We start from the raw sequence: 17,925 nt of genomic DNA on the forward strand, positions 1-17,925 counted from the left end.
TTGTTTCCTTAGTCTTTTTTCCAACTCTAGGTTGTTATGCTTGATTCAATTACTATTCATTTAGAAGCTGGAAATCATTTTCATATCAATGAAAGAGAAAATTACTGACAATTAAAATGTCGGGCAGAGAATGGGATTTGACTAATGCAGCTAAATATATAAAGGACACACTTGTTTCTAAATGAGGTATAACACTGATAAATGTAGGGTTATGAACTTGAGAAGGGAATATCTATTTCACCATTATTTCCCAAAAGGGAAAAAACTGGTAACACTGGCATGGAAAAGGACTTAGGAATTTTAGTTGAAAGTAAGCTTAACCGTAGCAACCAGTGTCAGGCAGCTGCTGCCAAGGCAAATGCAGATGTGTCCTTCCTTACCTTTCCTGTTATATCATGATATCCTGAGATGTGTGGTGCGAGATCACAAGCTTTTAAAAAAACAACATCATTTTGTGATACTCTGTCACAAGTTGTCTATGCTATATGTGTTGATGTGTAACCACTTAGCGGTTGTGATGTGGAGTGCAGTCTGTCATGGACATTGTATTGAATTGGTTTCTTGATAAACTAGAGTCCTTAACCAAATTAAAGAAATGGTAAGGATAGACACATCTGTAAGGTCATGGGATGAATAAATGTGGCATTGATGCACATGACGAGAACATAGTTCTACTACTTTATAAATCTGTAGTAAGACTGCGCATCGAATATTGTGTATAGTTTTGGGCACCAGTGCCCAAGAAAGACATAGTAGAGCTTGAGTGGGTTACTAAAGTTTTAAATGGAACGGATGGGCTACAGTAACCAGAAAGATTATCAAATTTCGATTTATTTAGTTTCGAAACAAGACGGCTGAGGGTTGACTTAATAACTATTTATAAATATATCAATGGTATACACAGAGATCTCCCTCGTGATCTCTTTATATCCAGGACTGTAACTATAACAAGGTGGCATGCTCTACAGCTAGAGGAAAAAAGATTTTTACTCAAACATGTAAGGAGATTTATTTTCTTACTGTTATAGCAGTGAGACTATGGAACCAGAGAAAGTTGTTATGGTGAATTCACTAAAAGAGTTCAAAATGGGCCTGGACGTCTTTCTTGAGTGTAATAATATTACAGGTTATGGTTACTAGATTACTGAAGATGGGTGGTTGATCCAGGGATTTATTCTGATTGCCATATTGGAGTTGAAAGGAAATGTTTTTGCTAAGATGAGGAAAGACATTTTTTGCCGTATGTTTTTTTTTTTGTCTTCCTCTGTATCAACATTGACGTATCATAGGCTGAACTGGATGGACATATGTCTTTTTTCAGCCTTACAAATAATGATACTATGATGTTGCAGGCACACAAAGTAACAGTTATAACAGCTAACAGCGTGAGGACCACAACAAACAACACCAGATATGTCAGCTTCTGGGCCCCCTTTGAGTGAGCCATGAAGGTACGAGGCATACTCTTTTTTTCAGCTTCACAAACTGTTACTATGTTACTAATGTCTGCATTATTAATGAATGGGTGTTGCTCTGTTTCTAGTCAAATCAGCTTTACCTGATAATATGACTGATTATGACCCATTCATGTCAACAAATTACGGATATTTCTATTTAATACGACCATAAGTTACGCAAAGGCTGTTTTAATTCCTGTATAATAGATTTTCTTCACTTTATGGCACAATCTGTTATATACGAAATATCCATGGGATCAAGTAGAAAAAATAATTCTGACATAGTAAGGGCTTATTTACACGCATGTCGCACGGACCTATGTTAGTCTATGGGGCCGTGCTGACAGTCCGTGATTTTCACGCAGCGTATGTCCGCTGCGTGAAATGCACGACATGTCCTATATTTCTGCGTGATTCGCGCAACAGCAGTCAAAACTATGAATGAAAACAGAAAAGCACCACGTGCTTTTCTGTTTACAAACATACAAACAGAGTGTCATAATGATGGCGCCTGCACGAAAATCATGCAGCCGCGCATCATATGGTGATGACACACGGAGCTGTTAAGTGCCTTTTGCGCGTGCAAAACGCCGGGTTTTTCACGCGCAAAACGCACACGCTCATGTAAATCCGGCCTAAGTCAGAATTTCGAGTTAAGTACAGTAAGTCAGAATTCTATGACAAAAAGTCCGAATTTTGAGATAAGTAAAGTTATAATTCTAAGATAAGGCTTCGGGACTCTGTTCATGGGTTCTGTCACAACTTTCCATCAATGTTTCCAAACTGAAACAAGCGGAAACCATAGGTTTTGTGTTTGCATCACCATTGATTGACCAGTGACGGATCTGGTGTAAAAGTTTTCTGTTTGTCCCCGTTGTGTAAAGATTCCGTCGTTTTAACGGAATGAATAGTGTAGTCGACTACGGTATTGATTCCGTCAAAATGACGGAACCTTTGCACAACTGTGACAAACGGAAACCATTTGCACCGGATTTGTCACCATTGAAATCAATGGTGATGCAAACAGAAACCTATGGTTACCGTTGGTTTCAGTTTGGATTTCATTCATGGGTTCCACTGATAGAAAGCTCTGATGGAACCCATGAACGAAGTCCCAACGCAGATGTGAATGAAGCTTAAGTCTAATAGCGCAAGTATTAGGTATAAGGGTTTATTCAGACGACTCGGTTATGTCACGTCTTTTGCTGCAATTGTTATGGCATTTAACAGCAATAAAAAGTACAACTCCATGAAGTGTTTAGGAAAGCATTACCATATAAACTTCTGCCATGTGGTATAAACGAAAGGCTATCTTCAGCTATTTTCACAGCTTGTTTTTTTTTTGTTACGTTTGTAAAATATACGTGCTGAGAAAGCTCTTATCGCTTACGTCAAACGTATCCATAGACCCCATTCACTTGGCCGGAGGCCATAAGAGTGTCCTATTGGCCTCCGTCGGTCTGGTATACGACGGTATACTTTATTTTCAGCTGTATGGAATAGTTAAGCCTGCTGCGCTATTCCATACAAAGGCATCACACATAAAAACATATACCTTGCTGTATACGTTTTTTTAAACATATGAGCCCAATTCCTATACAATGGTATACATTGGAGGCATCCGTCTGAGGTATACATCAGTAAATCCTCCCAACATACACCTCAGACGTACACTGCAAAAGCATTGTGAATAGACTCATTACTGTATAACAAAGCGCAGTAGACTGCACTTTCCTATACAGTGGTACACAAAAATAAACGTTTAACGCATGCTATACGTTTTAAAAAAAAATTGTGGCAATAGGTTGGAATATGCCACTGAAGGCCTATAAGGTGGCATACATCCGAACCTTAAAAAATGGGAACTCAGCACTCCAAGCGAAAAGAAGTGATCCAAAAATAGGTTTAACTTTTCGGTCTATACATTTGACCTTCTTAATAAGCGCCATTACCTAACAGCGACCGAGGTCACAAGTGCCGCATATCCATATCCACGGACGTAATCCGTGTCTGAAGAAGGTCGAATGTATAGACCGAAACGTTAAACCTATTTTTGGATTACTACTTTTCGCTATATGTGAAATAAAATATCACTTATTGCATAATACCTTGGAGTGCTGAGTTCCCATTTTTTATACGTTGGTGTAGAAGCCCACTCACGCACCCTTGAAACACGGAGTGCTGCGGGATCAATTAAATACATCTGAACCTTCCTACGGAGTTATACGTCGGGGAATACAAATGTGTCCTTCCTTACCTTTTCTCTTTTTTCAACATATCCTGATATGTATTGCGCGAGATAATGAACGTTGAAAAAAAACATGATTTTGCGATACTCTGTTACGAGATGACTATGCTATATGAGTCTATGTGTTGCCACCCAGTGATTATGATATGAGTTGCAGCCTGTCAAGAATTTTGCAAACATGTCACAATATTGTATTGAATTTGTTTTATGAGAAATTGGAGTCCTTAACCAAATTCAAGAAAAGGTAAGGGTGAACATATCTGTATATCCGACGTATACATCTGACAGAAGGATCAGACAAGATGTGAACATAGACTTAATATAAAAGAAATTAACGCCTTGCAACTCCTGACAACTATACAGTCAGCAGAATTATTTTGATCTTCCCTTCTATCTATAGATTTTTACTCTAGTTTACAGCAGTCTGTAATCTGCTAAATGGCTGCTGACCTCACATCTTGCTTGTTTACAAGAAAATATACTTTGATACATATAAACTTGTGTCATGCCTATTTCGCCAGAATCCACCTTATCTAGCATTTTAGTAATATGCACCCCCATCATATTAAATTACAACAAGCATCCTTTTCACTTTTGATGATTTGTGCATGAAGCCTTCGCTGCTAATTTTACTACCCTGCAAACTGACTTTAAAGTCAGTGAAGCTTAATAACTGGAGCTTTCCTTTAATGAAGCAAGATCCTTATATTTTAACACTCATTCAGAAAACCAATTAACTCTATCTCTATTGAACAAGTTGAACAGGAAATAAATCAAGTGTTAAAATATTGGTGAAGAGCCAGGCTTTCTATAATTAGGTTACTGATGTAGCCAAAGCTGCCTCCGACATGCTCTTGTGGAGTGACAGCTTTGACTGTCTAAAGCAATTAGAATTTATATCCCTGGCTTCATTGGTGAAAGCTGAACAGTGAAAACACAATACAATTACCTTACAATTTTTCTGGCCTTTTACTGTGACATATTTTAGATACATTCTAAATCTTGGCTCTTAAACGTCACACTACATTGCGCTAGCAGTTTCAGTTGCTAAGTTAAGAAGATTCTAAAACGGTGTAGTGTGTAAGAAGATTCACTGAATTATGCAGACAGTGAAAGGGAAGGTTTTACTTATCGTGTTGAAATACAGCACTCTAGAGACAATTAGGTAACCAGTTACAATATTTGTTTGTTTTACACTGTACGATATAAAAGCCAAAACTATGTGCAACATATAGTACTATTGTAATGGATTTGCCTGACACAGCTTCTTTGTCGACACCCGTGGTTAATCAGTCTGCACCTGCTCCTATTTTTGATAGAGTGACTCGATCTGCTACCACTCAGGCTGGGAGGCTGAGGAGTGGGAGAACCTATCACAGCCTGGCCAGACGGAGCTAGCTCCCGCCCTCGGTCTATTTATACCTTCATTTCCTGCTCCTCCTTTGACTGTGATTCTGTCTGGTTTCCTGGCTCTGCTGCTCCTGCTAGTACTATTGACTTCTGCTTCAAATTGACCCTGGCTTTACTGACTACTCTCCTGCTCTGCGTTTGGTACATCGTACAGTCCTGGTTTGACTCGGCTCGTTCACTACTCTTGTTGCTCATGGTGTTGCCGTGGGCAACTGCCCCATTTCCCTTAGCTTCTGTGTACCCTTGTCTGTTGGTCTGTTGTGCACTTATTGAGCGTAGGGACCGTTGCCCAGTTGTACGCCGTCGCCTAGGACGGGCCGTGCAAGTAGGCAGGGACTGAGTGGCGGGTAGATTAGGGCTCACCTATCTGTCTCCCTACCCCGTCATTACAACTATATTATGATACAAAAAAAACGGGTCATGAAATAATTTATGTTGAGTTCCTTTTAGGTTATTATTACAAATAATTTTTTCTTAAAAATGTGCTTCAAGATTGGATCTTCTCTGAATTTGGTGTTATTACAATGACATTTAAAGATCATGTACATAGCCATATAGAGTCTTGATAGGACTCCAATGGTGGTGTATGAGCCCTCTACTGTACCTCCATATGCCTCTGATTTTATATGGTGGCTTAATGGGCGTAACTAGGAAAGACTGGGCCCCATAGCAAACGTTTGACTGGAAACCATTCCCCCACAACCAACACCCCCACCGCCACAACCCCCACCCACCGACAAAGAACATTTATGAGATCTGTGTGCAATGTAAAAATACAGCTAGGCTGCCAAGTTGTAGATCATCTCCCCTCCCCTATTTTATGATCCCATACCCCTCTGTAGATAGTGCCACAAACACAGTCCTCCTGTAGATAGTGCCACACACCCCCTTATAAATAGTGCCACACCCCCTGTTGATATTGCCACACACCTCCCTATAGTGCCACACAACCCCCTTGTAGATAGTGCCACATACCCCTCATTGTAGATAGTGCCACACAGACCCTTGTAGATAGTACCACACCCCCCTTGTAGATAGAGTTACACACAGCCACCTGTAGATAGTGCCACACCCCCTTGTAAATCGTGCTATTCACCCCCTCAAGATAGTGACACACACAAATTACAGATAGTGCCATATACCCCTGTTGTAGATAGTGGAACCCCCCCTTATAGATGATGGCACAGAGCCCTCCCTTGCAGATAGTGCCACACAGCCCTCCCTTGTAGATCATGCCACACAGCCCCCCCTTGTAGATAGTAGCGCCAAAACAAATAAAAATAACCCTTGTACTTACCTAGTTTCATTCCCGCGATGAACAGAGCTTCTTCACAGCCTCCTCAGCAGCCCATGAGACGACGAGACAGGACCCTTGTGTAGGCCGGCGTAATCTAGTGACGTCATTGTGCCGGCCTGTGCAGGGATCATGTCCCAGCCCCTTATAGGTTTCAGGCCTAACAAGGCCTGTAGCCTAGTGAATGGCAGAGCAGGAAGCTAGCTCCCTGCTCCGCTATAGTATTCAATTGTATCTGTGTCCTACGGTGGCAGTCGCCTGGGGTCCGAATTCCTGGTGCTAGTAAGGGCATAAGGGGACCCGTGCCATCCTGCCTGGTACATAAATGTTATGTGCCGGGCGGCATGGGCCCCCTCATGCTGCTGGCACCGTAGCAGCCGCTATGGCTGCTATAGTAGGTAGTTCCGCCACTGGGTGGCATACAGTGTTTTTTCTGTCTGATATTGTACAAATCTGGCAGAAAACAAATCATATCATGATCTAACAGACTCTGTAGGTACAGAGGTATTCTCCAGTAGAAGCATTGCTTCTAGGGGAGGCTATATCCATACACAGTGTCCAACAGAGCTTGTATGGCTCTGTACTAAAGGAAGCGTAGCAGTTCCGTGCCAGTCTGCATGAGCCCCTAGCCTAGGGTATATTCACACGACAGATTTGTTGCAGAAAATTCTGCTACTAATAAACAGTTCCATACATCTAAATAGGGTTGTTTGTGCATCATGTGTATGGATTTCTGCAAGTTCCATTCAGATGTGTGGGACAGTCACAGGTATTTCTGCCAAAAATCAGCTGCGTCTGAACATATACTAAATCTTAAAAAGGACATTATTTAAGTGCAATATAAATTTATTAGAGACTATAGCTAAACTTTGGACTAATTGCTCCCGGATTCTCCAAAACACTTATGAAAATATTTAGTTATCTTAAGTTGTAAGTACAATATGGATTTCTTTCAAAAACATACCCACATTTCGCAATAGTACAAACCAAGTTCCCAATAAGCCCCACACTGTATTGACAGTCCCTACAGAAATTGGGAAATGCACAAATATCTTCATACCCCCAATGGCCACCCTTTTTTCTTTAGATCTCGATGGAAATCCTCACTAACCTTGGAACATTTACTGTTCATTCTTAAAAAATGTTTTCTGTTGTTAGAGATAAACACTATCGTAGTGTATTCTTTATTACAATTAGAAAGAAGTACATTATCTTTTAAAATATAAATCTTCATATCATTACAAATATCTATTTGTGTATGCCTCTTTCCCAGCAAAATAGATCCGTATGTGCAGTGGAAATCAAGTATGAAAAGTGGCGTTATGTTTCCCACCAAAGAAGTGGATTCTCTATGCTGCAAATGACTTGGAGCTAGCTAAACTGGGTTGTGGAATCTATGGAACACTGCTTTCTTTGCCTCCATAAGTAGGTATGGACTTTCCCGGTCAAATTTCCAGGTCACTAGTCCCTAGAATAGTCACTGATTGGAGGCGGTTGTTGTTATATTGGATGGATTACTATGATAAAATAGTAAAGTATACTACAATAGATGATAAAGTAGTTCATGTGGTAAAACTGTTTGTTTTTCATTCTAGGAGATAGTAGGACAAACTATCCGTTGGGGAACACTAGGTACATGAAATATACTATTCTTAAGTCTAAACCTGCATTCAAGCCTTATGAATTGACTAGACTTGAGAGTGGTTAATGTATGTCACCTGCACTATATGTATATACTGTGTGTGTACATAAATATATATATATATATATATATATATATATATATATATATATATATATATATATACAGTGAAGGAAATAAGTATTTGAACCCTTGCTGATTTTGTAAGTTTGCCCACTGTCAAAGTCATGAACAGTCTAGAATTTTTAGGCTAGGTTAATTTTACCAGTGAGAGATAGATTATATTAAAAAAAAAAATAGAAAATCACATAGTCAAAATTATATATATTTATTTGTATTGTGCACAGAGAAATAAGTATTTGATCCCCTACCAACCATTAAGAGTTCAGCCTCCTCCAGACCAGTTACATGCTCCAAATCAACTTGGTGCCTGCATTAAAGACAGCTGTCTTAAATGGTCACCTGTATAAAAGACTCCTGTCCACAGACTCAATTAATCAGTCTAACTCTAACCTCTACAACATGGGCAAGACCAAAGAGCTTTCTAAGGATGTCAGGGACAAGATCATAGACCTGCACAAGGCTGGAATGGGCTACAAAACCATAAGTAAGACGCTGGGTGAGAAGGAGACAACTGTTGGTGCAATAGTAAGAAAATGGAAGACATACAAAATGACTGTCAATCGACATTGATCTGGGGCTCCATGCAAAATCTCACCTCGTGGGGTATCCTTGATCCTGAGGAAGGTGAGAGCTCAGCCGAAAACTACACGGGGGGAACTTGTTAATGATCTCAAGGCAGCTGGGACCACAGTCACCAAGAAAACCATTGGTAACACATTACGCCGCAATGGATTAAAATCCTGCAGTGCCCGCAAGGTCCCCCTGCTCAAGAAGGCACATGTACAGGCCCATCTGAAGTTTGCAAATGAACATCTGGATGATTCTGAGAGTGATTGGGAGAAGGTGCTGTGGTCAGATGAGACTAAAATTGAGCTCTTTGGCATTAACTCAACTCGCCGTGTTTGGAGGAAGAGAAATGCTGCTTATGACCCAAAGAACACCGTCCCCACTGTCAAGCACGGAGGTGGAAACATTATGTTTTGGGGTGTTTCTCTGCTAAGGGCACAGGACTACTGCACCGCATCAATGGGAGAATGGATGGAGCCATGTACCGTCAAATCCTGAGTGACAACCTCCTTCCCTCCACCAGGACATTAAAAATGGCTCGTGGCTGGGTCTTCCAGCACGACAATGACCTGAAACATACAGCCAAGGCAACAAAGGAGTGGCTCAAAAAGAAGCACATTAAGGTCATCTCCAGACCTTAATCCCATCGAAAACTTATGGAGGGAGCTGAAGATCCGAGTTGCCAAGCGACAGCCTCGAAATCTTAATGATTTACAGATGATCTGCAAAGAGGAGTGGGCCAAAATTCCATCTAACATGTGTGCAAACCTCATCATCAACTACTAAAAATGTCTGACTGCTGTGCTTGCCAACAAGGGTTTTGCCACCAAGTATTAAGTCTTGTTTGCCAAAGGGATCAAATACTTATTTCTCTGTGCACAATGCAAATAAATATATATAATTTTGACACTGTGATTTTCTTTTTTTATATATATATAATCTATCTCTCGCTGGTAAGATTAACCTAGCCTAAAAATTCTAGACTGTTCATGTCTTTGACAGTGGGCAAACTTACAAAATCAGCAAGGGATCAAATACTTATTTCCTTCAATGTATTTATACTGTTTTAATACTTTAGAAAGACAAGTTTGATTTATAAAATAAACATAGATACTTACCACAGTAATCTACCACGTCAATGAGATATATGTTTCACATATACAATCTTAACCTTTTCGCACCACAACATACCAGTACAACCAGGGTGTATGTATGGAGCTAGCTCATGGGCTGAGCTTCCTTTATGAGCTGTGGGTGTCACCTGTGTATTACAGTCGATACCTCACTCCAATGGACAGGCATCTAAGCCGCTAGGCGGAAGGGGGGCTCCCACTGTTATACCATAATCCCGCGACGCGATTGTGGGGTGACCATGCTTTGTCATGGCAGCCAGGGGCTACAGAAGGCCCCCAGGTCTGCAGCGGCAGGGCTTAATAGAAGACCGCTAAAAGTACAATTTACTGAAATAGATAAGTAATACAATGTATTGTACCAGTGATCAAATAATCGAATGTTCAAGTCTCCTAGTGGGACTAAAATAAAATGTAAAAATAAGTTTAATAAAGTTGTTAACAATGTACAAATAAAAAAACAGTTTTTTCATTTGCTTCCATAAAATAACGTAAACAAAAAAAGCTGTAAAAAAGAAAGCTGTTAAAATCCCCCAAAAATACCAGAATTGCTGTTTTTTGATCACCTGGCCTGCTCTGCAAAAAATAGAATAATAAGTGATTAAACTTGTACATACCCCAGAAATATATATATATATTTTTTTCAGAATCCCGTTGCATGGAATAACATAGTCTACTATTCCATACCTCAAAAATAGAAAGGTATACTTGATGTGATGAAAAGTGTATCATGAGTTGACAATGACACCATTGGGAATAACCGGCGTGGAAACTTCGGAGCACCACATGCCATTAATGTGAGGTGAACGTCGGCTACAAAGGTGCACAAGGGCGAAAGAGCAGCTCACCAGGAAAATCAACCAGGGGGCTATCAGACGTGTGACTAATACAGTTCAGCTAAATCTACTGCGTATGGGGCTCAGAAGCAGACAGATGGTCACTGCTCCTATGCTAACAAAGATGCATCGGAGAAAAAGGTCTCAATTTGCTCGGCAGTATCGGAATTGAACCACCAATGATTGGCAAAGGGTTGCCTTCTCCGACGAGTCCTGTTTTCTGCTTCATCGTATGGATGGACATTAGCGTGTCAGGTGAGAAACATCAGAGAACAAACACCCTGCAACCATTGCTGGAAGAACCCAAGCTGGTGGCGGCAACGTTATGGTCTGGGGAATTTTTTCATGCCATTCTCTGGGCCCACTCATCCATGTGGAAGGCACTCTGAACCGATTTGTGTACGAATCCAACGTTGCAGATCACGTCCACCCATACATGATGCTTGTCTTCCCTGGGGCAGATAAATTCTTCCAGCAAGACAATGCGACATGTCACACGGCTAGAAATGTCCGACAGTGGTTCAAAGAGCACGACCAAGACTTATAAGTACTTCCATGGCCTCCTAATTCGCCAGACTTTAACCCAATTGAGCATCTGTGGGACCACCTCGATCATCTTGTTCACGCTATGGATCCTCCCCCACGCACCCTCCAGCAAATGTGGGATGCACTGCAGTCAGCATGGCTCCAGATACCGGAGACAACCTACCAGCGCCTTATTGAGTCACTCCCAGCCCGTCCAGCTGCTGTCCGTGCTGCAAACAGGGGTTACTCTGGATATTAGCTGGTGGTCATAATAATGTGACTCGACTGTGTATTTAATTAATGTATTATCCGCTATTTAATTACTTTAACAACTATTCTTTCTTTTCTACATTCAAAATAAAAATTGCTGACTTACAGTAAATAGGGAGTAAAGCTGAAAGGTTGCCGTTCAGGGTATTTAGAATTCATGCAGTATCATTAATGCAAACCATAATTTTTGACATTTCTCCTCAATAATGGAACGTTTAGTGAACTAATTGTGACTATAATGTTAATTGAACTCAGGCGTGATCATGTGATTTACACAGCGGGATAATTAGCTGGTTCTGTGCTCTGAATTAATGTCTGAAGAATATAAATTGATTAGACACATCAACCTTTTTCTGTCCTTTTGAATGAATTGCATGGGACAATGCTTGCCTGGGGGTACAGCTTGCTCTGATTCATACAATAAATGTTTTCTCAACAAATTTCCATGAATGATATTATAAAATACAAACAGAATGTAACATTGTTATATTCTGTATTAGTATAAAGATGTTTCTCAAAACTGAGATTAGTGGAGAGAAGAGAGTTTGTGGCCCCATAGGAGCTCTTGCTCTCTACCTTTATTCTCTCTGAACAGCCATCTCTTAAGGCAGTAGAGTACTTCTATGGAGTGTGAGAAGTGCTGCTGAAGAATTGGGTGAATACAAGATCTTGTCTCTGAAACAAATTCTGTTCAGAATGACATCTGAAAAACTCACATTGTAGGGGAGACGGTTAGAATCTTCATTTTTTAGCCAAGCTGCATATTTAGTATTTAGAACAATAATGACTTTGGGGAACTATTTAAGGAAGTCATAAGTATTGCAGTTGGGGATACAGCACTATTACTAAATCAAATGTTCTATCTTAAAATGCATTTGTCAAATTAAAGTTACCTTTTCTGCACTGGTATAACTTGAAGCTCCTTGCCCCAAATTCTAAATTTACAACAGGGACCCCACTTACCATGTGTCCATTATAATGCTGGTGTCTTCTTCTGGACCCCTTAGGCACTAGGGCCAGGGTGCATCTGCTAACTCTGCTTAAATGTATCCTCCATCATTTTCAAATGCTGCAGAACTCCCTTATGTGGGGACTTTGCCTGTTTAGGAGTGGTACAGGGCCAGATAGAAGCAGAAGGAGCCATGGCCCATTTGTTCAAGGCATCTTTTGGGGTCCTAGCAGTCAGACCCTACCAATCAAACAATAATGGCAAACCCCATCAATAGCCAATAAGTGTTTGTGGTTTAACTCTGCATAGGAATGCAGAGTAATATGTTATGTAGAGTTTATTAAGCGATGGGTGTAACCCCTATAGGCATTGTTATTTATTGGTGATTGTTCCATATGCAAATCCACTTCATAACACAAAAATTGCTAAATAAAATAATCTAATTCTTCTGCATGATGGTAATGGATTTATATTTGCAAGTGATTTTCAGGTTGTAGAGGGAAATGTTTTTCAAGTCTGAATATTTATTTTATTTTAGGGGAAGGCTTCTTTAGGGAAGAAATGCCTTTTTTTAGTCCCAACGTCCCTTTTCTATATACCCTATTAGATCATATGGACCTCATAGATAGGGAGTGCTCTCTCTCTATCAGTCATCCGAATGGGACTTGTCACTGGTGGAGAAATGTGTGGCCACTAGACTGGAGGTAACAGCTGATGACTGGGGGTTTCAGCAGACAGGAGGCTTTCAGATAAGGAATGGTTGTCCAAATGGGGCAAACCCTTTCAGTCTAGTTAATATTCATCCCATGGTTGTACAAATTGTACAATACTTAACCATCAGCACAGTGTCTTAACTACATACAATGACTTCCCTGCATACTGAACTAGTTTATTAAAAAATTATAACCTGATGGTTCTCAAAAAAAAAAAAAGGAATATAGAGGTCGATAGGAAAGAAGAGTTATAATAGGGCGTCTATGGCCTAGTGCCTTTCTGTGGAGATACATGTTTCTATAAATTGAAATTAATACAAGTTGTTAACTGTACAAGTCTTCAAGTGTGTAATGCTGTCACAAATTACAATTAAAATATTTACATTTAAAAAAAACTAGGTTAAATGTTCAGCAAATACTAATGAAAATGGATTCATCAGAATTCTAATATTCCCAGCATATTTTCCATTTGCATAGATTTTGCTGAATTTATTCATCACATACTTTTTAAGTTAAGAACCTTTTTCTTTTATCCAAGTTCTATAAGATCACTGGCAATTAAATGACCGAGCTCTCATTTAATGGCAAAAAGTAACGTACGCCAGCAGCAACTTAATGATTAAATGAAAGAAATAAGAAGCTGCAAAAATGTGCAGAACTTTATTGCTGTTCTTTCCATAAAACCTTCTCTGCCTATACAATCAACTTAATACATCATCAGGAAACGTTAATTAAAAAAATTCAGAATGATTATTTTATTTGACGTTTTATTTTTATTCGGTTTTGGACCCTGGCAGAAAACGGCATTGATGCATATCCCAATGTAAAAGCGATTCTGGTTACCAGCCTTCCCCAGCTATATGATGCTTAGCTAAAGCACTCAAACTTTCCCATAATAAAATCTTCACACTTTACTGCTATTACAGAAATACAATTGGATTTTTCAAGTATCACCAGATGCTTGTCAGCTGAGCCTTAGCTCTTCATGTAAGTGCTTCTGGCATAATATCTAATCAGTTTTATTTAATCAATATGCCATCCAGCTGTTCTGATTCCACTAAATATAATTTAGGATTTAATCAAATAATACTAGACTTATATTACCATGTCTTATTCTTGCACTTCTTAAATGCTTTAATTTCATAAATTTCTGTATACAAAAGCATTTATGAGACCCGCAATTCCAAAATAGGAAATACATATTTTGTTAACTCTCACAGTTTGCAAGTAACTACATAAACACAGTAATTCATTAAAAACAAACCTCATGCATAGTCACTAGCAACTGCCTCAAAGATTGGGATAGTTATTTTTGCACTGTAAAGTTACAGACATATTTTCATAGTCAATAAAAGATTGTTATAACTTACATAATCATCATAGGTCTCAATGGCAGGTGGTGGAGCTCTAAAGCCGGGTGCAGTTGGAACGCCCCTTGCTCGTGCTGCAGCAACCCCACGAGCTACAGATGGTAGCGGCAATGCTCCTCGTGATACAGGGGAACTTCTGGGGACTGGTGTGCCACGTCCAGGCAAGGGATGTATAATGGCCCCTCCTCGATTCCTAAGGCAGGAAAGAAGATTTGAGTTTATATTCTTGTTTTCTCCCTATTCATATATGGTTTCCTTACCTTCCCCCACTTTGGAGAGATGCATGGTTTGCTTGTCTTATTGTTTCACATGTTGCTGGTGTTTCCCAGATCTAATGTTTAGTATAAGGGTATGTTCACACAGAGTTTTTTGACGAGTTTTTTTACACGGAAACCGTGCTGCAAAACTTGTCAAAAACCGGCCGAAAATGCCTCCCATTGATTTCAATGAGAGGCGGATGCTTCTTTTTCCCGCGAGCGGTAAAACCGTTTCGCGGGAGAAAGAAGGGACATGCCCTATCTTCGGGCGTTTACACCTCTGACCTCCCATTGACATCAATAAGAGGCAGAGAAAGCGTATTTCGCAGAGTTTTATTCCCGCGGCGCTCAATGGCCGCGGGTGAAAAACGCCGCGAAAGTCGGCGTGCAGGCAGAGGAAAATCTGCCTCAAACTTCAAAATGGAATTTTAAGGCAGAATTTCCGCCTGCAAAAAACTCAGTGTGAATCCATTGTGGCATCAGATTGTTTTTTATTGTACTATGCCTGCAGTCCCTGCTACTATGTTAACAAAATTATCAAATCAATAAAAATTTGAATGCTTCAAAAGAACTTGTCACTAGGTTTGTAGCCACTACACCAACAGCATGTCATTATGTAGTTGGGGTTTAGTGTTCCATATATGCCGACATCAAAACCGGATGTTTCGCAATAGTTAGCAAAAGAACGTACAACTTTCCAAGATGAGTCCAGAAAAGGAGCACAGCAGCATCGGGTGCATGCGCATTGCGCAGGTGAAGTCGAGGACGGCACACTATTCATGCACAGTGAAGCGAAGTGTACTGTCCTCCGCTTAATCTGTGCAATGTGCATGCGCCTGATGCCACTTTTAACCCCTTCCCGACACACGCCGTGTATATACGGCGCATGCTGGGTTGGAGAATATGGAGCGGGCTCACAGGCTGAGACCGCTCGATAGAGCGAGTATGTCGGCTGTGTGTTACAGCCGACACTTCCGGGTAACGGGCGGGATCCCGTTCGAGCGCGATCCCGCTTGTTTAACCCGTTAAATGCCACGTTCAATAGCTAACGCGGCATTCAAATGACTAAAAACAGGGGGCGACCCCCTGTAACGTCCCAACGGCCACCCCGCAGTGATATTGGGGGGAGCCGTTGGTTGGCACAGCTGCCTGGGGGCCTGACGAAGTTCCCCAGGTCCGCCAACTTTGTACTCCTATGAAGCCCTGCCTCCGGGTAGAATACCTCCACGCTACAGATTTTTTTCTTATGAATTCTTCAGAGAACCAGAGATAAAAACCGTGTCAAAGAGCACAGAGGTGCAGTCTGGGCTCATTTATTTCTATAGGATCCTAGAAGTTAATAATATTTTAGTATTATAAAAAGCAGGAAACATATATATATTTTTTTAAATTAGACAAAATTTCTATGAAATTGTAGTTGAAGTATAATACTGGAAAAAAATGATTAGTAGACTAACAAAACTTTTACTGTCATAAGCTTTTATCTCCGAGAGAAAGGAAAAAAACTAATTTCACTGTTACTTCAGATTTGAAACAAATATGTTTTTGTCCATACAATTAAATGCTATGTTTCTTAAATGATGTTTAATTATCAACAAGCTTTTACTGAGATAATGATATAGATTAAAAAAGAAAGAAAGTTTGCACATTGTTATGGACTGATTAGTATAAATCTGAGATTTTTGGAAGTAACAGTAGGCAGAAAATATGACAGACAATGAACTTTAATCTGATTTAGCATAGTTCACTATTTAGGAGATCACAGGAACAGATGGAGATTCAGCCGTCATACAGCCCAACTGATGGATTTCACAGTAAACGGCATTCTGCAGAATGCTATGTAGTGGAATATATGTAGGCTGCAGAACCAAAACGGTTCCAAACTTATAAAAAAACTATTACAATAAATATTTTTTGCCAAAAATACATGCAAAAAAAATCAGTTGTTTTCCCCCAAAATGTGTCTATAGCCTTTAAATAAAAAGTTGAAAATATAAAAAAAACAACATTGCAAAACGCTTTATTACAGTATGTAAAAATATATAAAAAATAAAAAACACAATATTGTTATTGCCACAACCATAACTATCTGTACTATAAATCTAATCACGCACAGTGAACGTTGTAAAAAAAAAAAAGAAAGAACAATGACAGAATTTCTGTTCTTTGTTCATCCTGCCACTCCAACTACAACTCATCCTGAAAAAAACAAGCCCCCATAGAGTTAAGTTGACGGAGTAATAAAAAAATTATGGCGTCACAAAAAGCAAATTATTTTTTAAAATATGTTTTTATTGCGCAAATGTAGTGAAACATCATAAAACCGATATAAATTCGGTATCATACTGACCCTCAGAATAAAATTAACATGTCATTCATACCGCACAAAGTACACCGTAAATGCAAAACCTAAAAAACAATGATGGAATTTCTGCTTTTTTTTTTTCTATCCCCCACCCCCCAAAAAAAGGAAACGTTTTTTATGTTTTCAATATGCTGGCATTATGATTCTAAAATACAGCTCACCCCACAAAAAACAAGCACTTATACTGCTACCTCGATGGAAAAATAAAAAGTTATGGCTCGCAGAACGCAGTAATTTAAAAATTTATAAAAACCTATAGATGATCAACTTGAAAAAGTTCCCATCCACTATCTTCTGAAGTCATTCAAGGTTAATGCAAGATAAGTAAACCTATATCCACAATACAATTAACAGGTGAACACCATGAGATATTTCATTCCGAGTATTGACCTAAAGCATCTACTCAAATGTGGCTACATGGTACTGAGGCTGCATCCACGTGGAAGAAGATCTATTTTTCTACAGTTTTAAAATGCTGCACCCATAACGTGTCGCTGTGGCACCATACTTTCAGCTTATCTTATATGGAGATAACTGAATTCCTCACCTGGCAACTGTGGATGCAACCAATCTTATTCCTCTACCTCTTGTTACTTTTCCACGATTGGACTCTTCAGGACCATTTAAATAGGACAGCTCTCTTAGTTGTTCTTGTCGAATTTCATCATTATAATCCTACAGAGAAAAAAAAAAAAAGTATACCACTACAATGTAAGATTCTAACATACAATTCAATTTAATTTAATACAATATTAATTTAGTCCAATAC

At 39.6% G+C, this 17,925-nt stretch overlaps 1 protein-coding gene across 4 annotated transcripts in view; it reads right to left on the reverse strand.

Moving 5' to 3' along the window:
• KHDRBS2 (KH RNA binding domain containing, signal transduction associated 2) overlaps positions 1 to 17,925 on the reverse strand; it is a 374,758-nt gene that overhangs the window by 92,212 nt on the left and 264,621 nt on the right. For all 4 annotated transcript variants that reach the window (XR_012883163.1, XR_012883161.1, XR_012883162.1 and 1 more), the window contains 2 exons: positions 17,704 to 17,831; positions 14,535 to 14,727 (listed from right to left, as the gene is read on the reverse strand). Coding sequence is in view for 1 of the 4 variants with exons in the window: in XM_075861986.1 (XP_075718101.1) it covers positions 14,535 to 14,727; positions 17,704 to 17,831 (321 nt within the window). In the remaining 3 variants the exon portion in view is untranslated. The remainder of the gene's footprint in view (positions 1 to 14,534; positions 14,728 to 17,703; positions 17,832 to 17,925) is intronic.

This window comes from Rhinoderma darwinii, chromosome 4 (assembly GCF_050947455.1).
Source record: "Rhinoderma darwinii isolate aRhiDar2 chromosome 4, aRhiDar2.hap1, whole genome shotgun sequence".
NCBI classification, from domain to species: Eukaryota; Metazoa; Chordata; class Amphibia; order Anura; family Rhinodermatidae; genus Rhinoderma; species Rhinoderma darwinii.